At 39.0% G+C, this 22,185-nt stretch overlaps 2 protein-coding genes across 2 annotated transcripts; both read right to left on the reverse strand.

The window, feature by feature from the left end:
- Positions 1-3,001: 3,001 nt before the first annotated feature.
- On the reverse strand, positions 3,002-5,011 carry LOC103461946 (BTB/POZ domain-containing protein KCTD12-like). The gene has a single exon (XM_008404355.2). The coding sequence runs from the start codon at positions 4,419-4,421 to the stop codon at positions 3,633-3,635; it is 789 nt and encodes a 262-aa protein (XP_008402577.1). The 5' UTR covers positions 4,422-5,011; the 3' UTR covers positions 3,002-3,632.
- A 7,739-nt stretch (positions 5,012-12,750) lies between these two features.
- LOC103461945 (high-affinity choline transporter 1-like) lies at positions 12,751-21,478 on the reverse strand. The gene is made up of 9 exons (XM_008404354.2): positions 21,266-21,478; positions 20,410-20,635; positions 20,008-20,121; positions 19,564-19,719; positions 19,294-19,442; positions 18,955-19,098; positions 18,329-18,482; positions 14,745-14,962; positions 12,751-14,650 (listed from the first exon to the last, which is right to left on the reverse strand). The coding sequence occupies exons 2-9, from the start codon at positions 20,591-20,593 to the stop codon at positions 13,979-13,981; spliced, it is 1,791 nt and encodes a 596-aa protein (XP_008402576.1). The 5' UTR covers positions 20,594-20,635; positions 21,266-21,478; the 3' UTR covers positions 12,751-13,978.
- Positions 21,479-22,185: the final 707 nt, after the last annotated feature.

Below are 22,185 nucleotides of genomic sequence, written 5' to 3' on the forward strand. Positions count from 1 at the left end.
TAGCAGCTACAAGTTGAAGGGTGGGAGCACTCAAGGATAAGACCTGGGCATAATTTGATTCTTTATATTCAAATGTATTATTGAGGCAAAATGTTCAGTTGTTGGGGATCTGAATACTTTCTGAACCAGTTTTTAGAGTCTAAATTGTCAGATTAACTACTATTCAAGAAAAAAAAAACTTCTATTTATTTATTCTCTTAAATACATCTTTATATTACACCAAGTATTCTTTTGCTATGTCACACAACTGAAAATATCATGTACAATGTTTAACCTGTTGTGCTGGTGTTGAGACTTTGGGTTGTAAATTAAAACTAAACAAGCGGAAAATCATGCCTGCTTTAATTTATTTGTTTAAAAAAAAAGGCAACTATAGAATTGACATTAACCAAAAACTTTGACTGTGAAAAGGACGTTTTACATGAAATGAAAGAATGTTTGAATGTTTTCACATTCGGCATTCATCCGAGTTTCTCCTCTGCTCCCACACACCTGATCTATACAGAGACAAACAGAGCTTGAATTATTTATTCATGCACACCTCTCTGTGTGAACAGCGTGCCGAGTCTGTAGACTGAAGGACTTGGAATTAAAAAAGGCAAACTGAGTTAAACACAAGCAGGTCACCACGAGCTCTAGATGGAGACTGGGAGGGAAAGTGTGAAGGATTTAGCACATGGAGGCTGATATAAAGAAGGCCAGCAGGCTGGCGTTATCTGCAGCTCTGTAATTTGGCTAATTTGGCTCCCTCCTTCTGTCTCCCTCCTGCGCTTTGTGTACACAGAAGTGTGTGCGTGCGCGTGTGTGTATGTGCGAGAGCATTAATAGCATTTGGTGATGAGAGTTTTCTTCAAACAAGAAAATAGCATGCAGTGAGTGAAATGTGCTTGGGAGGTGTTTTATCGGCAGCGACACAAATCTCTTTCACAGGGGACAGAAAATGTGATTGTGGGAGAAACTCTATCGCTTCAAGTGAGCTTAAGAAGAAAACGGGAAAATTTAAACCAAGGAAATTAAGCCTTTAAAATGTTTTTAACCAGCATTTATGAATAGATTTAGAAAACATTTCTGAGCTTGGTTTAAACATTTTTTTTTTCCATAGTATATTCAAATTTAGAGAAAATTTGCTTAGCCTTTTTTTTTCTGTCTAGTTGAAAATAGTGTGCACTACATCCTGTTTCTGGAGCTGACACTGGGGGAAGAGTTGTGGTCCATCCTTCCTTTTTCCTGTCCAGATGGCAGCATCAGCTGACCGCAGATAGAAAGTCTCTTCTTTAGACATGACAGTCTTTGAAGCTCCTCAGTACTGCAAATGTGCATGAGGTGGTAAAGTAAAGTAACAGTGTGTGTCTGTTTGCCAGAAATTTAGGGAACATGAGCCGTCTATAAAAACAACGTATTTTACAACGGCAGCTTCAAATGCTTCTCTGTGAATGATTCACTCTGCAGCTTCTCTAATATATATATATATTTTTTTTTTTTATTGCACGTTTGTATTTGCGTTCACTCTAACACACAAAGCCTTTTTTGTATTAGACTTGATCCTGGGACAGCTTGGATTTCTTCCCCAGGATCCCACAGGAGAAAAGACATTTGATTACTGTACTTGTCAGCTAAAGAGAAGCCCCTCTCCTTCTCGCCCTCCTCCTCCCCCTTCGCTTCCTGCCCAGGGGAGATAAAAAAGACTTCTGTGTTATGCTGCTTTTGAAAGACGGCAACCAAGTTCTCTTCTTCCAGCAAGTTGATGTGATGTAAGCTTTATGTGGACATTCAATATGAATCACTTGAATTTAATGAGCCTTAATTGGGAGAAGCTACCGGGGCCTTTTTCTGAGCTCGGTTTAAATTCTGTGTGTGCGAAAAAAATTATTTAAAAAAAAAGCTTTTCAGTTAAAACACTTTCACCATTTAGCAGCTGATTTAAAATGTAAGTGAAACACGGGAAATGCAAACACGGATGATTCTTCGCCAGATTGTTTATATCTGGATGCAAAATGGTCTCCAACTTCCTTTTTTCTTGACCTTTCAACCGTTGGCTGCTACAAAACCGTTGTGCCTTTAATTTATTTCAGCCAATATTTCAGCAAATGCTCATCTGGCAGTAGTGGTCACTGATTACTTGCCTCTGTGCATGAAATTGTTTTTCTTGGTTGCAGGGGAAAACAAGATGAGGGATGAATAGATCAGTGTAGGAGTAAAAGAAAGGATCTGACTGTTTTTAAAGGAACAGACTGTAGACTGGAATGGCTCAGAAGACTTGATGCATTTCAATAATTAATAAAATGACTCATGTTTATGATTATTTCACTTAATTTAGTTGATAATGGCTTACAACTAATGGAAAAAAACAGCCATTTACCCATTATAAAATGTGTTTATAATCTCATAAAATTATTTTAAATACAGAAACAACTTGAACTAATTGGGGGGACTGTTTAGCTGACTGATATATAGTGAGACCCTTAACAGAGGGTTTGTTGGGAAGTTGGTTGTTCAGAGGGCTTTATACTATTAATGGAAAGTTGAGTGGAAGCAACTGGGATATAATTCATCCATAAGTATTTGGTAATGATTCACCAAGAAACTGTGGCTGGAGTGCTTTGAGAGCCACCACACACACTTCATGTCAGGTCAATATTGATTTGGGATCTGGAGTGAGAATCTGTGGAGTTCTGCCTGAAGAAGAAGATGCCAGATCCAACAATGCAAACAAACTTGAGGCTGAAAATAAACCAACCTGGGAAACGGAGTGATAATTTCTATTTGTGAGTCACGCAAAAGGAGTCCAGACCAAGTACTGAGCTCATATGCTAAGCAGTACATAGACATATTTTCCAATAGGCTGAAATTTCTGTATTTAAAAATCAGTTTCTGTCCTAAAATATTTTTTTTTTCTTTAAATGTCAAGATGAAGTTGAAAATATTTGACATTTTCAACTGAATTACCTGAGTTCTTGATATTTTATATTGGGAGGAAGAGTAAGAAGAACAATATGGCGGATAGTGTTAAAATATCACACTTTATTTGCTGTGTTTTGAATAAAATAACTTTACATAATCTCAAAGCACAAAAAAACACGTCAAAGTGTCAAAAAGAAAAAGAAAATTAAGGCAACACACAACATGTAAGACTTGATGGCATAGTGAAAACCCAGACTGTATACAGTGCACATTCTAGTGAGTATGTTCCTCAAGCATCTCCACAGCGACATTAGAGAGTAAAACACCGACGAAGAGCGTGCTGGGGTAGTTCCTAACATTTCTGCCACTCTCGGGAGAAAACTTGTCATGTATTTAAGAACAAAGCAGCTTCTCTAAAAGCCATCAAGGCCATGAGGCCAGTAGCGCAAAAAAAAAAAAAAAAAACCCAAAAAACCCAGTAATAATATCTGAAAAGTCTCGCTTGTAGTTGCTTCTAGTGGAGAGATTTATGAAGGAGTTTGAAGTTTTTTTTTTTTGTTTTTTTGTTGCTGCAGATAATCTTGTCTGAGCCTACTCTTGCAAACCAAGAACCTGAATCTAAAGGCAAAGCTGGCACTGGTATTATGTTTAATTAACTTTCTGTAACTGTTTGAAATAACAACTCTTGTTATTTCTCCCAAAGCTGCTGGTTAGTCGCGGGGTCCACCAGCTCATCGGCAGAAGACGTATTCCGTGTAGCTGGTCCACAGTTTGTCCTCCGATGGGTCGTTGCTGCCGTAAGAGCAAGTCCCGGTGGAGTTGCAGGCCACCATGTGGAAGCCGGTCTCCGCCAGCCGGTCAAACGCTTGCTCTAAAAAGTTATACTTCAGGTAGTAGCGGGCCGTGTATTTGTCCGGGGGCCGGTCCGGGTCGCGGCTCTCATTCAGGGTCTCCCCGAAAACCTCCTTGGCCAGAGAGATCTTTCCGCACACCGTTATCCTGGCAACCCTGCGGAACTTGGCGTCCGCCTGGATGTCTCTGCCGATGGTGTATGTGCCTCTGTACCCGATGGTGATGTAGCCGGAGTTTCCCCCCGGAGAGCGCAGAGGTCTATCCGAGGAGGAGGAGGAGGTGACCGGGCTGGTGAGTTCAACCTCCTCCGGCTCCCCGCTGTCCTCCGCGGAGGAGCTGTCTTTACTGGCCGCCGCCAGTCGCCTCGACAGCTCCGGTAGCTGGAAGAAGTCCGCCTCTCTCTGCAGCCTCTTTCTCTCTTTGAAAAACTCCGGCAGAAAAAGCTCCGAGTCCCGTAAGTAATCCAGAATGTAGCGGAACAGAAAGCCGTCCCGGTCAAAGAAGAAGCGGCCCTTGCTGTCTTTAGGCAGGTCGGCTGGAGTGTACTGGGTGAACTTGGTCCACAGGAGAGATCTGGGTACCGCGGTGAGAGTCTCGAAACGGGTCACATACACCTGACCACCCACGTTGAGCTCCACTACTTCAGGGAAAGTTGAACTTTGAGCCATCTCTGCCTCCCTCTCCCTACAGGGTCCCAGTTGCTGACCTCAGGATCCTGAGAGTACAGTAATGTTTATAGTGGCTGGGGCTGTGTGGGAGGAGGAGGAGGAGGACGGCCAGCAGAGACGTTAACTGTTCAGCGGAAAGCTCCGAGAAAAAAAAAAAGTCGTGCTGCATTCAGGGGTCGTCTGTAATCCTCAACGTTATTTTCATATATTTCATATGTAATTCTCAGCAGCACATGGAACCTTTTCTCCGTGTCGTGGTCTTGAAGTAACTAACTAACAAACAAACCGAAAGAACAATTATCTAGAATAGCAGACGTATGAGTCAATCTTCCCAAAATAAAGATTTGTGATTTGTGCATGGATCATTTTCAAACTGCAGCTGATTTATAGACATTCGTGTTGCTTGCTGTAACATCTTTATGGCAAGACATAAACTGGATCACGTCTGCTGTAATTCCTAAGGTCTGCATTGTTGCAAAGGCCACTCCTTGAACCATTTAGCAGAAGTTCTGAAACTTTTCATCATATTACATAAAACCCATCCTGTCACAAACCTCACCCAAACAACAGACATAATATTTAATCTTTCAGGTCAACTGTTTAAAATGATTATAAAGTGGATATCAATGAGCACAGTGTGACACTATACATAGTTTTATTTTTTTTCCCCCAACTTCTCTAAAATACTGTAACTGCTTTTTTTCAAAATGCCAAAGTGTAAAGGATAGAAAGTTCAAGCTACTACTATGTTTCCAAAAAAACTAAAAAGAGAAAATGGTACAAAGACCACAAAAATCCTTAGCATTGGCTTGTTTTCAGCTTTCCAAGGCCTAAGGTATAATTAAGCTAAATTCTCCTTTTCGGTCTTTGATCTAATGTTGCAGTACCGAAAGCTATGTGTTTATTTCCCAAAGAAGATTTACAACTGAATGCCAGATTCTCAGCCAATGGCATCATCTTCAACATTTTGAGCAAAATATGTAGTTGGTCCACATGTCAGATGTTACATTTGTAAAGGTTTTTCTGCATATTCTTCAGAGAGGAAAAAAGAAAAACATCCATCTTGACCAGAGCAAACAAGCTTCACCAATACAAAACGATTCCTTAGCAGCACTAATAAGTCACTGAAGTCGGTAAAGACGTGAGCATGAGATTGAAGAAGGCGTCGGTCATTTATTTCTAATTTAGTACTGAAGCAAAAGATTAACATAATAAACTGGGACAGAAAAAGTTGACTATCCGATTTTAAGTGGCTATATTTTAAGTAAAGGAGAACAAAATAAATGTTCATGTTTTCCATCGCAACAAAGTTTTTGAGTTGTTCACTCTTCATAAACATTGAGTTATCTTTTTTCTGGCAATGTCCTGGTCCACTTTGTTATCTGGGTTACACTGACATCTAGTGGACAGTATCCAAAGAAGCATCTTGTTTGTCTTCTGGTGGCATTTTCTGCAGATGTTGCGATTGGTGATATTTTACAAGTTTGGAAACACTGCTTTAAAGTGGGTTTGTGCTGATGTGTTTTTTTAATAAATATGCAGTAAATAAACTGTTAAAATTAATTTTTACTCATTTCACCTTTTTACATTTTGTAAGATTACACCCATTAACTTGAGTGTAATTTATTGGACTGTTGTTTGATAGACAAACACAAAGTAGTGCAAAATTGTTCTAGTGGAAGTGAAACAATATTTAGTTAAAATGCTTTTTAAACTAACCTGAAAGTGTTTTGTGCATTTTTATTTAGCCCCTCTGACTCAATGTGTCACATAGCCACTTTTTGCTGCAATTTCAGTAAATGTCTTGTCTCTACTAGCTGGGCATCTCAACACTGACATTTTTGCACACTCCATTTTGCAAAATAACCTTAGATCACCTAGCATATCTGTGAGCAGAAAATATTAACAACTGAGACTTAAAAACCCCCGAATTTGCTTGACTATGAAGTAGCTCTAGCTATTTCTGTTTTAGAGTTGTTGTCCTGCTGGAAAGTGAACCCCCATACCAGCCTTAAGGCTTTTCTTGATTTTAACAAATATTCTCCCAATAACTTTGACCAGCTTCCCTGATCCTGCTGGCTTCTTCATGGTGGGCTGCAGCTCCAGGGGTATCTGCTCATATGGCAGCTACACAGAGTACATCTGGTGCTAATGAGCTGATGGACCAGCAGCTTTGTGTGTTTAATATTAGCTTCAGTTACCCAGAACATCTTCTGTCACATGCTTGCTGTATACATGGCTTGTGGAAGATATTAAAGGGACTTACCAAGACACTCTCTCATCCTCCTACTGAATGGCACAAGCAAAACAAAAAGTTAGTTGCAGTAATGTCTGAAAACAGGCACAAAGTGATTAGAGAAAGTAAAACTTCCAGACCCTCTACCTGCACCTCAGATTCACAATGTTATCCTTTGGCCATGTCTTAATCTCTTGGAAGTGTCATTTTTGATAAGATGTGGCCTTTTTATTGTAGGCTGAAACAAGATAATTAGTTGAAAGAGGTTGTTAAAACTTAGCCACCTCTTGAAGGAAAGGAAGTGGCAACTCATTCATGGACCTCATAAGAAAGTTCTGTCTGTCTCCATCTCTAATGGCTGTCATTTCTGGGATTCAACAGCTCATAACCAGCCCGTATGATCTTTAATTGAGCTTGAGATTTTTAAGGTTTGATATACATACACGTTATGCCATTATTATTTCTTTTTTCCTTTACAGGAACTTTGCATTGACTTCCATTCATTTATCATTCATTTATACGGTCTAACTTACTCCTTACTCCTAACCATTACTAGTACATGCTAAACCTTAAACCTAACCTAAAATCAATTCACGCCTTTGTCCAAAACCTGATTCCAAAACGGCTTTAATTTTTTTCTAATGGGATCTGGGCTTTAAGTCCCATAAGGAGCAATGAGTCCTCACTATTTTAGTATTTGTTGGAAAAAAATTGCATTTTTTTAAGTCAGAAATCCTAAAAATACACACGTTTCTATTTCTACCCAATATTAGGACTTTGTATTGACATACATTTTGCTCGAGCTAGAAATACCATATGTACATTTCAGACTAATCATTTCAGGAAGGTCCCTTGGTATAAATACTCAATTACTTTCTTTAAAATCTATATTTTATGTCAAGAAATTGTGATAAAATCAAGACAATTTCAATATAAGAAATTATTATGATGCTATTTCTGCCATTATTATGATGCTATTTCTGCCATATTGCCCACTTCTGATCTAGCAGTTGCATTTTATTTCCGCAGAAAGGAAACATGTCAGCCTCCACTTCAGAATAATGTTGGTTTTAAAGCACTATCCTCTATCTGAACTGAATAAACTACTGTGCTCTGACTGAGAAATAATTTTTAAAGCATCACAAATGTGTAATTTCCTTCACAACCGTTACCTGAAACATTGCATGTGCGTGCACACAAACTGATCACATGACTGCCGCTTGTGTGGGTCTTTCGCATGACGTAGCTGCTTGTGGGCCCATTTGAGCTCATTCTTTATGAGAGTGGACATTGCTTTGTGTCTTTGGGTGAGCGTGTTCGGCAGAGTGAGAGAGAAAGCACGGTAGAGAGCGTTCTTGTCACCTCTTCTCAGGGTTACATCTGCATCCCTGTGCTCTTCAATCAGCCCTAATGGACCTTCTGGCTCAGACTCAACCGGGACTCTGATTGTGATCCTAAAGACGCTCAAAAACACACACATAAATGCACACGCACACACACATTGTGCAAAGTAAGACCGGGCGTGGCTCAAAGCTTATGTGCGTCGGGATGAGCTAAGAGGCAAAATGACCCTTTGAACGTTTCCCCAAGTCTTTGTCCTTTGTTTCTTCACCTGCACTTCCCTACAGTTCTCCTGTTCTACACTTTAATTTTACATTAGCTAATTAAATGGAATAGATGAAATGACAATTGTCATTCAAGTCCACCCGTGCCTTGGCTTTTGTCTTAAAAATGTTCTAAAGTCTCATGATTGTCAGCTGAAAACTATGAAAATATAAGGTTTATTGTTTCAAACGGTCCATCTTCCTTCCCTTTGTCGCTCCCTATCAGCATCCTCATCAGGGACCTTCGGACTAGCTGTGTGTATGTGACCGCTTCACAGCGGCCGATCCACCCTGCTTTGCTTGGCGGCTCCATTCAGAGGGTGAGCAGGTCCTCTGGGGATAATGTGTGCTTTTCTAAGTGTGCGTAAGGGAGTGTGTCTACGGCCGCTCGATTATTCTCTCCACTGATTTTCAATGGTATAAGAAAAATGACAGTCCGTCCAAGGCACTCCTCCTTTCTGTGTTAATAAAAGAGATGGGCCTGCTTTACAGACGTGCTGCAAAGCAGGGCATCACTACTGGATTTAAAGTGGAGGAGTGCTGGGAAACTTCAGATGTTTCTGGACAAATTTAGTCATTTTTCCTGTTTTGTGTGAATCCAAAAGACTGTCAAACAATTAATATTTCAGTGAATTACTTTCCTCAAAAACATGGTACACAGCAGACAAACTGTACTGCAAAACCCCCAAAAAATTTGACTTGAATGTTATTTTATGCAGAAGATGTCAACAATCCACAAGTATACATCCTACAAATGAAAATCTGCAAAATGCTTAAAAATCTATACTTTTTTTGCAAGATTATGATCTCAGATTAAACAAACAAAAAAAACACATTACCCCAAAATAATTTTCAACAAAATCATTAGTGTTGCAATTTTACATTTGCTATAATTCCCAGAAAAACGTGTTAAACAAAACAAAACACTTGTAGGATTAATACTTTGATTGTTTGAAGCTAATTTAGGTGTCAAAATGTTTATTTCAAAACTCCTGTCTTTCTATTTCCCTGTGGTACCAATTCAGTGTGAAACAGAGACCTGCTTCTCCTAACAATATTTAAGTTGAAAAATAGAAACTGCCATTCATTTGTGGCAAATGTGTCTTCATTTTCATAAGTCAGGGGATGCCTACAAAAAATAGCAACTTCCCCAAATTTGGATTCATGACGGTGTAAGCGATACTTAAAATAACTGGAATTATGAGGAAGATGCCAGATGAGGATCCCTGTTTATTTTGCCAGTGATCATGATGGGTAGCATTAAGATAACTTCAAGAACGAGTGGTATGTTGGGGTCACTGAGTCTCTTTAGACACTATTTTTTTATAAAAACATGACAGGAAAAAAGTATTTTCAATCTTGCCGTCACAAACTAGAACCATGGTTTTTGATCAGGTGAAATTCACATTGAGCTTTCCCACAATAAACATTCAACAAGGATCTAACAGACAACTATTTGAAACGTTGCCATACATAGATATAAATGTGTGGATCTGTGATGCTCTTGGTCTGAATCTTATATGCGTCTTCCAAACTTAGAACAACTGTAAAACTGTAAAGACATTTTAAAATAATGGTAAAGAATTAATGGCAAATCTAACTGGAAACCCAAAACAACAGACAGCAGCGTGTTGGACTTGCATCACTTTTGTTTACGTTCCTACTCAAATCAGTTGAAATAATAAATTACTGAGAGGTCAAATAAATTAGCTCATCTTAACACAACACACTGGTTTTCTGTAATAAATTCCTCTTAAAGTCGGCATTTGCATTGATGTAACATAATACAATAAAGAAAGTATTCTCAGCCACCTACTGGAGGTGACATCACTGACAGAGTGTCAGTGATCCTGAGTGAAGCTGATTCACAGCTCTGACTCATTAAGAATTACCCAACTTGCAGATCGTTAGAAACCTGTCTCATTCCTGCGGTGAGCTCCAGACTGTGTGCACCTGCAGCCGACCCGGAGCGAGGCTGGCTCTGTAATCAGGTTCCCCTGGCTGATTCGATTTGAGCAGTCGCTGTGTTCGTTTCGCTGTAGATGCTCCTCAGCTCCTCGAAGGGACTAATGGAGGAGATAGAGAGATATATGGGAAACAATCAGGCAGGACATTATCGCAATGTATGCATGTGTGTGTGTGTGGGTGTCCAACACTGTGCATACTATTAAAAAGCTGCACGTTCATCCCAAAAGAATATTTTTGCTTTCATTTACATCATTATAAGATGGAAACACATTTTTATTTTAATTTTTTTTACCTCTCCTGCTTCCCCACCCTTTCCCAATCTTTCAGTGACCTGACTTCCAATTAAATTACAGGGGACATTACTTATGAAGGACGTAAATAGAAGCCTGCCGTCATAATCGATGTTCCTCATCCTTATTTGAGATATGGAAGGTCTTGTGACGCATTGTCCTGAAAAGAAGAAGCAGAGACCACACCCAGTGGTTTGAACGCAGTCCCATGCAGTTAGAACTGTAAAGTATGATCTAGCTACAATTTAGTGAAGCCCATTGATTTAAACTTTAAACATATTTGCTTTTCTTGACAAGTGTGGCTAATCTTAGTGCTTAGATCAGTCCATACAAAATTGGAATCTGCTTCAAAACTTTTACAGCCCAACTAAAACTGCATCCTGATCACAATAATCGTATTGAACAAGCGCTTTGCTACCTGGACATCCAGTTTGCCTTGAGCCATCTCTCCAAAGTCATCTCCATCAGATGTCTACCCAAATGTATCATCCTCTGATGGTAATTTCATCAGAGAAATCCCTTTTTTTTGTTTCTATGGAAGAAAAAAGGACTGTAACAAATTAGGAAAGACAGGGTCAGATCATGCACAGCAAAGAAAAGTGCTTTCATTTCATTTCTCTAATCATGCCGCCTGCTCAGTTTGACCCCTCCTTGAGCTTCTTCTGATTTTCAGATATCTGACTATCTTCAAGCTTGACTGATAAGAGATACTTTGGATATTTTATACAAGAACCATACCCTCACCATTACTGAATCCAACATTTTAAATAATAATAATAAAAAATATGTATTGTACCTGCATAACACACAATAACATTATAGGATATTATAAACATAATTGTGGCTGTACAAAAAATGTTTTGGTTTGTCTCTAAACGTTCCACACAAACCATCCCCCATCAGCCTCCTCTCCTTCTGTGAAGCACTAAAGAAAAATGGATTGCCTGTTGGACAAGCGACAGTTTAGTTTCATAATTGTTAATTATCATGAGTGCTCTGAGAGTCACTTTCTCTGAATGGAGGCAGGAATCTTTCTCCCCCCCTCCCACCACCTCTTCTTTTTATGGGATTGATCTAAGTTCTCAAGGACATCAAAGAGGTCAGTGACTATAGGGGGAGGAGACCCAGGGAATGCGTCAAAGACTTGCGTCATTTCCTTGCATCCAGGTTGGCGAATTCCACAAAAATGTTCGTTGGTAGGCTTCTTGCCTCCGCCTTTGGTCCATTTTCCCTGCCAGAGCAACAGCGGCCCCGCCCACCCCTCCCCGGCTCCTCCCCTAGTCCACAGCCAGAGAGAGACCAGCACTTAAAGTAAATAAGCAGCAAGGAGAGCTATTTTAAGATACTGTCTTTCACTGTGGACAAGGAGGGGGACAAAGATGCAAGCCATGCGATTGTAATTTTAGTCACGTCTTTCGACATGTCGTCTTCCTCAGTCCAACTCGCTGAAGGGCCCGGCAGACATGAAAGAGCTCGGAACAACGTATTTGTCCTGTTTTGAACAGAAAAAACATAAAAACACAGATTTTTAAAGACCAAGGCAGTTGGCGCTACTGGAAATCAAGCCTTACGTCTATCAACTTTAGACTTAAACGCAAGCAACATTAGGCGAAGCTTGAGAGAGATGACTCACAAAATAAAATATGTGAAGAAGTTCTGCTTTGCAAAACTGAGTCTGAGGTTCAACAACTTTGGTTCAGATTAGAAAACACTGTTACGGCATGAGGACTTGGATGCATTCTGTTGGTTGAGCTTCCCATGAAGTGCAAAGATTTCCTGGATTCCAAGACATATCAGCAAATATGCAAATGTTTGACTTTTTTCTAAATATTGTTGAATGAAATCAAAGAATTTCACATAAGCCTTTACCTTAGGTATTTGATCATTTGAGTCAGTATTTTTCTTTTTTTAACAAGAAGGTTTTTTACAGAAAATCTGCATGTTTTGGGAACTTTCTGTCAAAAATATCTATAGCTTTACCTTTGCTTTTCAGAAAATTTAAATTTTATATACTAACAAGGAGTTCTGGAGCTTTTTACCACAACCTCATCAGTATATACCAACAACAAAAACACTATGGAAACGCATAAAACAAAAATATGGTGAGTCTTGGACTTTTTTCAGTTAATTTGGTTTTTCAAAAGGACCAAAAATGCAGATGGTCCTTGATTTATTTATTTTTTTTAAATAAATCATAGACCAATAAAGCAGCTACAAAGAAATTACTTTGGCATATTTTATCGTTATCTTCACTCTTTTGAGTCTTTATTATTTTGTATCACATCAAAAATAAATAAACATTTATAATGAATGATTTTTTTTTGTCGCATATGGATAATTCAAACAGCAATAATTGTTACTCTTATATATGTTTTATCCTTATACAGCATGTAAATACACATGTCACAAGAAAATAACCTATTCACTGCTTCTGCGTAAACAAGTAACCAGCAGAAGGTACGTCAGAGCCTGCAAACACGACGCTCTGCAACATTTAGGAGGAGGAGAAGTGTCCCATTTAATTTAAACCAGATCTTCTGCAGATTTTACATTCATTGTAAAGTCTTTCTTACTCCGGTCTCTCATGAATCTGGTCAGAATAATGAAAGCAAAATATCTCTTTTATGAGCATCTTTAAGGCAGTTGAATACAGGTTCATTTAAAACACCAACTTTTTTTTTTTTTTTTTGACTAAACTGTTTCTACGGCCAACATTAATGAGAGCAAAAGCAAATGCTTCAGCCAGCTACAGTAATTTCTGCTTGGATATTTTTGATTCACTTCATTGCATTTTTTTTTTTCAAATCACAGTTTGTTCTTTAGTAAGAGTATAAAATAATAATAATGATAGGAAATATGATGGTGTTTCTATTAAAAAAAACACTTCATTTTTGTAATCACCAGCTTCAGATTTCACCGTGAACAACTGACATAATGAAGAACAGATGCATTTTTTTCATAATTACCTACAGCTGACCTACTCTACTGCTATAGTCATCGTCAGATTACGTTGCAAATGCTGCATGTGTGTGAAGCTGCATATCTTATTGCTTTTTATTGTTTCCCTTCCAAACAGTAGTTGTGCTGTCAATTCTTGTGAAGTACTTGTCAATCGTTATGCATGATTTTGGATGATAAACAGAAATCTGAAGTCTTTTTTTTTTTCTATAGTCAAATAAACTGGACTTCTCATATACCTCTAACCCAGTTAAAAAGGCATGAGGTATGCAAGGTGACAATGTATAGTGCTTTCTATGTATATATTTCAATATGTAGGTGTGATAATCAGCAAGCGGCTATAATTAGAGTCTAATATCCTGACATGTGGCTCTTATCCAATTAAGAGAGATGACCAAGTACTTTAAAGTCCAGAAAGAGGGTATTTTCTTCTTGCCTCTTGGCCTCCTGCCAGTTCAGTCAGGTATTCCGTCTTTACATTTTTATGAAATCCAGGTTTTATTATTCTTCGTTATGTGAGAAGTCAGGGCTGGACTCTTCCTCTTCCTCTTCAACTGTTTCCTCTGGCAGCGTGTCACGGCGGGTAAAGGCGGCTGCCAAGGTCACACTCAGCCGCGGCTTGACAGGCGCTAACTCCGACAGCCCGATGTTGTTGCCTCGGGTAACAAGAGTAGTTTTATCCATTATTTCCCCACTGCGGCTGGACACAACGGCGTCCAGAAAGTCATATTTGTGCGAAATCTTTCCGCTCTCGAACAAGTACTTCGCCAGGTACGAGAAAACAAAGTTACCGAAAAAGGAGGCCAACATAGAGACGGTCTTAAAGGGGAACCGTTGTATGATAATTTCCTCCATTTCGCCGGAGTCCTGGTGCTTCCGCTGCTCGGTCGTCCAGCCTGGATAATAAATGAAAGGAGGCAGGTGCAGGTAGGGCTCACCCCCGCCTATGCGCAGCACCAGGCCAAACAAGTACGCGGCCACCGAGCCGTACGTGTTTGTGCCTTTGACGAAGAGCACGCTGAGGAGCTGCGGGAAGATGATGACATAAACCAGGTCTGAGCTCAGGTACCAGAGGCCATAAACCGTGCCAGCGCCCAGGGCCATCAGCGTGGCAAGGCCGCCAAATACAAAGATTGTGATTCGCATCACCCACACAATTTCACGATCGGATGCCTTGGAAGACAGAGAATAGACATAAGCAACTAGATAGACAACTTCAGTAAGAGGCAATTAGTAACAAAATCTTTGATTATGTTCCTGAACTTACTGACTGTCTGAAGGCAAGCTGGTAGATGTTTCTTGCAAACATGGAGCTGGCAGACAGAATGGAGGAGTCTGCAGAGGACATGACAGCGGCAGACACAGCCCCCAAACCGAAGAAAGAAACAAATGGTGGACAGAGGTGCTGGAGCACAATGGGAAGAATCATTGCTGCTTCATCTTTGTCTTTAGGAGCTTCACCGCCGTAACTGGTCTTGTTCCAGTCTGAGTAAGATAAATAATCGTTAGTTCTATTGGAGGAAGACATGCTCTGTTTCAATTTTTGTAGATTAGAAAAATAGGAACAAACTTATTTAAAATTATAATTTAATTTACTGCATTTTCAGTGTATTATCTAAAACATCCTTTATCCCTGGTAGAGGCTGCAGTAATCTCATATTGAACAGAGTTACATTTCAGCATATGTGTCGAGATGGGGGAAAAAATCACATTACAATATTTACTTTTAGCAAAATATCAGACACATGGTTTGAGCATGTAGAGAAAGAGATGTATGATTCTTCTTAGTACAATCTCTCTAAATGATCCAGAGCCCGGTTCCTCTCATATGTTTATTTCTCTTCAGTTCAAAACAGATTTTTGATAAGATTAAATAAGATTGTTCAGGGTCTTAGATGCCCATGAAAGGATGCTAAATGCTGTCTGATCATTTCTAAGGTCAAACACTGATGCTGCACAAGAACGCCTGGCTTACAAGTCTGGATATTTATTCATCCTAAAAATGTCTTTTTGGGTTATGGTCTGGAATCTGTGGAGTTCACTGAAAACAAACTGACTCTGGCATGTCTTGACGCCTCTTGTTTTGTGAACTGAAGTGCAGTGATGATTGAAATGAAAGGGGACCAAACCGGTCCCAAAGATGAAAGTATAAAATGATCCCAAATGTCAGATACATCTCTCCAGACAACATGTGTCTATTGCTGAAGAACCCATTGGTACTTTACCACACTGAATCAAACATTTTGCATCGGATTTGGGAATGTGTGGGTTGGAGCTGTAGAAACAAAAACCAAACCATAAAGCTGTGCAGGCTCAGATCTCAAGCCAATCTGAGAGCTGCATGCAGTTTGGAGGTTGGCAGCTACTGACTCTGCAGAAACTTAGCAACTCCTTCATTCTCTGTGCCTTTGTTGTGCTACATACGGGCCCGTGCAGAGACCACTAAAGGGGCAGGTGCTCAACAACAAAAAAAAGGGCACATCTAACCGCATTCTAGGACAGAATATTAACAAAGCCACTCAGCTTTCAGAGTTTAATAAACAATGATAAATTACAAAAATGTGACATATACAATCGAACATCTCCATATAGAGCATAACACTATGTCTATGTAAGATATTTTATTAGTAATTTATGCAGGTCTACTTTGTTATAGGAAGGTATTGCAATATTAAAACCTGCAATTTAGCAGGATATGTAAATCAGAGCTAGACCACCAGACATATTTTGTCTTTACAGAATTACACTATTAAAATATAAACAAGGGCACAATGCAACCTTTTAGTGGACTGTAATCTATAAAACAAAGAGCTGCCTGTTTGCTGCAGTGGAGATGAAGATGGTCCATTCAGGAAAGCAGAGCTGCATCAATCTAACGTGGAACTGCAGAAAAAAGAAAAAAACAAAAGCAAAAATTGAATTGTTAATGCATGTCACCATGAGAAAGGCCTACTGAGTTTTGCTTAAAAAAAAACTTAAAAAAAATGTAAATCACACATTTTTGACTCATGAAGTTAACTTTTTTTGCAAAACAAACTTATTTGCGCTTGTCAGAAATCTTTTCTTGCTATTCTAAGTTTTTGTTTGTGACTCAAAGTTTTGCTTGTGATTCTCACATGACATCTTGAACAGGGACTAAAATCACAACAAAAGATTCATGATGTGTGCAAATAAATGTTTGTTTGGTAAAAATTAGTTAATAAAAAAAAAGTATTTTAAACAAAACTTTTTTTTTAAAGGAATCATTACAATTCCAAAAGTTTTGATTACAATTTTATTTTACTTAACTGAGGTTTTTTGTTTTTCTCCATTGAATAATTGGGAAACAAATTTAACTTCATACTCTGCAAACCAGACCCTAAACAAAGTCTGGGTTGAGTTTTTTCCCCTTCATTAATGACACTTTTATTACATACATTATATCTATCATGGTAATTCAGGATGAGTTATTTCTAATTCTAAATTAATATCCTAGTTGGACAATTATTTAAGTGTTATTCTCCTTAAAGATACATTTACCTAACGCTGGAATAAATGCAATGTACATTATGCAGCAAAGGAAATTAGAAGATCGGACATATATCCATTATGGAGATGATCGGTTTTGGACGGGCGATGTGCCCTTTTTGCATAAGCAATACTAAAGGATGACAGAAATTATTAAAGATGCAGGGAAGAAGCTTTTTAGTTATCTAGCTTTGCTAGCAAAGTCCTTAGCTAGCAGCTAGCTAATAGCACAACAACAACAGCCTAATTTCTGAATGTTAAAAATACTGAATCGATAGATAAGAACAGTTTTTCCTCACCTGTCTGTCTCCTCCCGCTCAGTAGTTCTTCAGAGAAAGACAGACGCAGAGGCCTGTCAGTGTCTGTTGTATTTCATTACCTCTCTGCTTAAACCACGACTCCGAGCTGAAGCAGAAACGACACTTCAACGTTTTCCGTCATCTGACTACTTCCCTTTATTCACCAAAAACTGTTCTGTAATCTGGAACTTCACTACGTTGAGCTCCGCAGTTAGCCGCCTTATTGCACTGCGTGAGAGGCAATTGCGTCATGCGTCACGGGCAAAAGGTCAAAGGTAACAAGGTGACCGACTTATTATGTTATACAAAAAAGAAACAAAAAAGCAAAGAATTTTAGCACATGTTTTTATGTGTCAGAAGAGGGCTTAGGAAATAATACCAAAAAAAAAAAAAAGAAAAAATTTGACCAAAGGGGCACTTGGGGGCAAGGAGCAAAAAGGGCAGGTGCTTAAGCACCCCCAGCTCTCCCCTCTGCATGTGGCTGGCTATATAATTAATTTTGTTGCAAAAAAAAGAAAAACTATTACATTTTTAACTGCAAGATTTTTTTGTCTGTGTAAAATTGTTATTGTAATAAAAGATGAATACATGTTAGGTCTGCAAAAACAAAGAACACATTGGGATACCAACATGTGTGAAGGGTCAAATCTGGACGCAGCAGAACATTACGTTTGTCTTTTCATCTTCCGTTACTTTGGTTGTTTCTGTTTGGGCCGTTTTATGGTATTAAGCTGCACATCTTGAGCAAGTTCATAGAACACGATGAAACACATTTGTGTCATCACTTCTCCGTGGAAGAATCTGACACCTAAAAATCTGGAGATCACAGCACTAATTTGGTCCCTTGCCTCGCTCTAATGCAATATTTACAATCCAGCACGGTTATTAAACGGATAGCTGCTTCATTATGGATGAGGTGAACCAGCTGCTATTTACCAGGTTTTCTTAGATCTAAGGGCAACAAGAACCCACCCAGAGCCTTCCCCAGCAAAACAAACACACAGGCGAACACAACCTCAGAGTGTGTATGTGGAGTGTCTCTGACCTGTGGAGGCCCCAATGGCTCCGATGAGAACGGAGGGCACGGCCATGACGAGGCATCCAAACGCAGCCAGGAAAGAGAGAACCTGTGCATAGGTGGCGGAGGAGGCAGATAACACCCTTTGGAAATACACTTGCCAAGGTATTCCTCCCAGCATCTGCAGCATGATGACCACCAGGAAAAACATATTTAAAAGTGAGGTTCAGGATTGTTAAACCTGAATCTGGAAGAACCAAAGTCACAAATCCATAGATTAAAAAAAAAGAACAAAAAAAGAAAATAAATATCCTGAGAGACATTATTTTAAGTTCAAAATATGGAGAGGACAAAGCAAATTTCTTAAGTGTAAAGGAACAAGTAAGTAATTTCATAAGGGAATGATTGTGCTGGAATGAATGAATTCTTTACTTGACCACGTGTCTAACAATGTAACAAATGTATTTACTGAATAATTTCTAGATTAACAAATGAATGAAGTCAATGAAGTTCTTCCACTTTTAAGCTAAACCCAAGAAGAGTAATCAACACATTTTAAAAAAAAAAGGTTGTTGATAAAATCAGTTTTTGACTGTATTCTAGAGTTTTAAGGTCTACTATTGTTGAGATGAATAAACATGTAGAGACAGTACCAGAAGACAAAAGTTGTCGACCCACATCCAGGTGTCTTCCTTCTTGATGCTGCCTCTCCACGGTGACTGATAAACCCTCTTCACTGCAGTGACGGTGATGTCTGACACCGCAGCGTTAGTCAAAGCAAAAGGGACGCTGATCCACTGCAGGCAAACAAACGTCAGTAAATACAAAGGAAAAACAACACAAACTAGGAACAGAAGAGTTTTAAAACACATTTAATTTCTTTCAAGGGAAACATGAACTTAACATCACTGTATTTCTGTCCATTTCTGCCTATTATTCTGAGAGATAATGACCAATGCATAAAATGAATCAAATGCAAGTCTTGAACTTACAAGGCCAATAAAGATACAAAACAGCTGCACCACGTCCGTGTAGGCCACAGAGTACAGTCCTCCAACCAGGGTGTAGAAGATTGCTATGAGTGCAGAGATAACCACTGACATCTTGATGTTGATGTCCACAATGACACTCAGAGTAGCGCCTATAGGTCAAGAGCAGGTCAAAGGACATCACAGTCCTTGTAGTGTCTGAAATTCAGATACATTTTGAGGTATATCCAAGAACATTTTTGTTCTGCTGTGTGTGCAGACACGTGGACTTACCGAGGGCGGACAGGATGGCAGCAGACCAGAAAATCTCACCCATGAACGCAGGTATGAAGAGAAGACCACCCATGCGTTTCCCATAAAGTTGCTGGAACGGGTCCAGCATGGTGACGTAACCTCTTGAGCGCATGGGCTTAGCAAAGAAAAGCCCACCTGGGATAAAGAGGGAGAACTTGATGGAAATACATTTCAGAGCCCATGTCTTCAAATCTTAAAATAGATCTGAATGAAAATAATAATAGTAAGAAAACATAATATGGACAGTTTGATACTTGTTTAAATGCTACCACTGAAAGATGAACAGAAGAGCACTTGAGACAGTCAATCTAAAACTCTTATTTTAATAATATGTTTAGCCTATAAAGTAGTGCTTAAGTTTGTATTTCTTCCACATAATACATTCAGCCATTTAAGAATAATATACTGTTTAAGAAAACTCACCAACAACCAGACTGAGAGCATATCCAAATGGGGCTTGAGCCCAAGCCAAGCCGTAGTCGGGAAGATACACATACTCAGCTGTGCCATTGATGTATCCTCCACCCACCCAGGTCGCTGCGAATTACACAAACACGTCACTGAACGTAACTTAAATTACATTTATTTGGACATAATAATAATAATAATAATAATAATAATAATAATAATAATAATAATAATAATAATAATAATAATAATAAAGAAACTCTCAAATTCGAGTATAAACAAAATCGTAAATGTTTTTTTTATTTTTATATACAATTCCAATAAAATTAACATCGACAAAGTCCCTCGGTTATGGGAATAGTCTCTTTAAAAATATATACCGGAACTAATGCAACAAACCAGTAACACAAACTCCACCTGTCATTGTGAATCCACCGACAAAGAGTCCGATGTCTCTCCCTCCGACCATGATGGTTTCGCTGCGGTCGGTGCCCTCCGCCTCCCCGGAGTGTTTGTTCTTCCATGCCGCCCAGATGCCCACGAACAGGATGAGGAGATAGAAGACCGCGATAGCCACAAGCCCCTCTGCATGGATGGTCATTGTCGCAGTGGTCTTCTGCTAGGAACGGGAGGACATGAAGACCTATAGAGGAGTAGAAAACATAGTTATCACAAGATATGATGTTATGTGCGCTTTTGTGTTTGTGGCAAGTGAAGTAGCGACATAGTTTGGAGTGGAAACAAAGTTAGTTTTTTTTTTTTTTTTTTTTGTCCGATTTGAAATACTGACCAGACACACTGAAACCTGTTTGAAAAATAAAGGCACTTCAAAGAAAAACTAAGAAATAATTTTCTTTAAATTACGTAAATTTAAATATCAACTTGAACTTTGATATGTCTTGTAAAATTAGTCATAAAATGTGGTCATACTACCATTACAAATAAGACGGAAACGTTTCATAATTGTTTTTCTTCTTGGTAGAAATCCCAAGTATAAATAACTGAAAGATACAATGAATCCCCCAAAAATCTAATATAAACTATATTTAAACAATACAATTAACTTCGTATTACTATAATTTTGCTCTGTTAAATAAGTCATGTTCTTTTTGTTCATTTAATTTGGCTCCTTGTGGAGGATGCTTGTGCGTAAAAGCCTTATTACGCACAGAAAAACTAATTCCAAAGAGGCACAAATTATGATAGAAAGCGCCTTTCTTTGCGTCTTTCTTTCTTAATTTCTTTTTCATATATAAAGGACTACAGAACTTACCAAAAGTCTTTCCAGAGTCATGCGTGTGGGCAGATGAACAAAGAAAACGAGCATCACAGTTCCAGCAGCATTGAAATACGCGTCCCTCTTTGTACGGTGGGCAACTGGAAAGCGAAAAGGCGGTGGGGGTCTCGGGTGACTTGCTGAGGCTTATAAAGGGGGCAGATGTCGTCAGAGGACCGAGACACGCGTCAGAGAAACCACCCGTCCCTCTTAATGAGCACCTGGCAAAAAAAAAAATAAAAAAAGAAAGAACGTCACAATGTCCCGGCTGATGTTACTGGAAGAGGGCCGAAATTCCTTCACCCAAGAACACTTTTTTTTTTTTTTTTTACTCACCGGATGGGACATGAAAAGAAGGTTGTTAAAAGCGTCGCATCGCGCTTCGACTAATTACAAAACTGTGAATATTTTTTTGTTTTGCTTTGTCCGCTTCTGACACTACTTATTTATACTCAGTGCATACAAGTCTTAAGCAACACATTTCAGATGGCCTTCTGTTGGTCAGTAACATTATTTGCTTTCCTTTGTTCATCGGAAGGACGCTGGGAACACGCCTTCATCAAGAAACTCTGGTGGGATAAAAGTGTTATTATTAAAACATATAGCAAGGAATTACGAACACACTCTCAAGGAGAAATACTCAATTTCCTCTTTTTTTCCGTGATCAAACGAATTCGTGGATAAAACACTCCCCACATTTAAGCAATTATAGCAGTCTTAAGTGTGTGTCTCTCTCTTCCCTTCAGGATATATATCTTTGAGCTGCGTCTACTTAATGGCCACTTCAGCTTGCACTCCGTTTATCTGAACAAGACTTGTCGAAACTGGCAGGCATCCAATTAGGATGGGTCCCGAGCATGCAGTGAGGTTTAATGATACAATCTGACTTTTTAAAAATCCTTACACACATACACCCA

Source organism: Poecilia reticulata, linkage group LG3, assembly GCF_000633615.1.
Source record: "Poecilia reticulata strain Guanapo linkage group LG3, Guppy_female_1.0+MT, whole genome shotgun sequence".
In the NCBI taxonomy this organism is placed as follows: domain Eukaryota; kingdom Metazoa; phylum Chordata; class Actinopteri; order Cyprinodontiformes; family Poeciliidae; genus Poecilia; species Poecilia reticulata.

What these genes read in the sequence shown, in the direction of transcription:
- LOC103461945 (XM_008404354.2), bottom strand. Translation starts at nt 20,593, where the DNA reads ATGACCATCCATGCAGAGGGGCTTGTGGCTATCGCGGTCTTCTATCTC. An exon ending in AGCCATTGGGGCCTCCACAG is followed by an intron (nt 14,963 to 18,328) that starts GTCAGAGACACT and finishes TATCTTACTCAG; the next exon opens with ACTGGAACAAGACCAGTTAC. An exon ending in AGCTTGCCTTCAGACAGTCA is followed by an intron (nt 14,651 to 14,744) that starts GTAAGTTCAGGA and finishes CTGTCTTCCAAG; the next exon opens with GCATCCGATCGTGAAATTGT.
- LOC103461946 (XM_008404355.2), bottom strand. Translation starts at nt 4,421, where the DNA reads ATGGCTCAAAGTTCAACTTTCCCTGAAGTAGTGGAGCTCAACGTGGGT.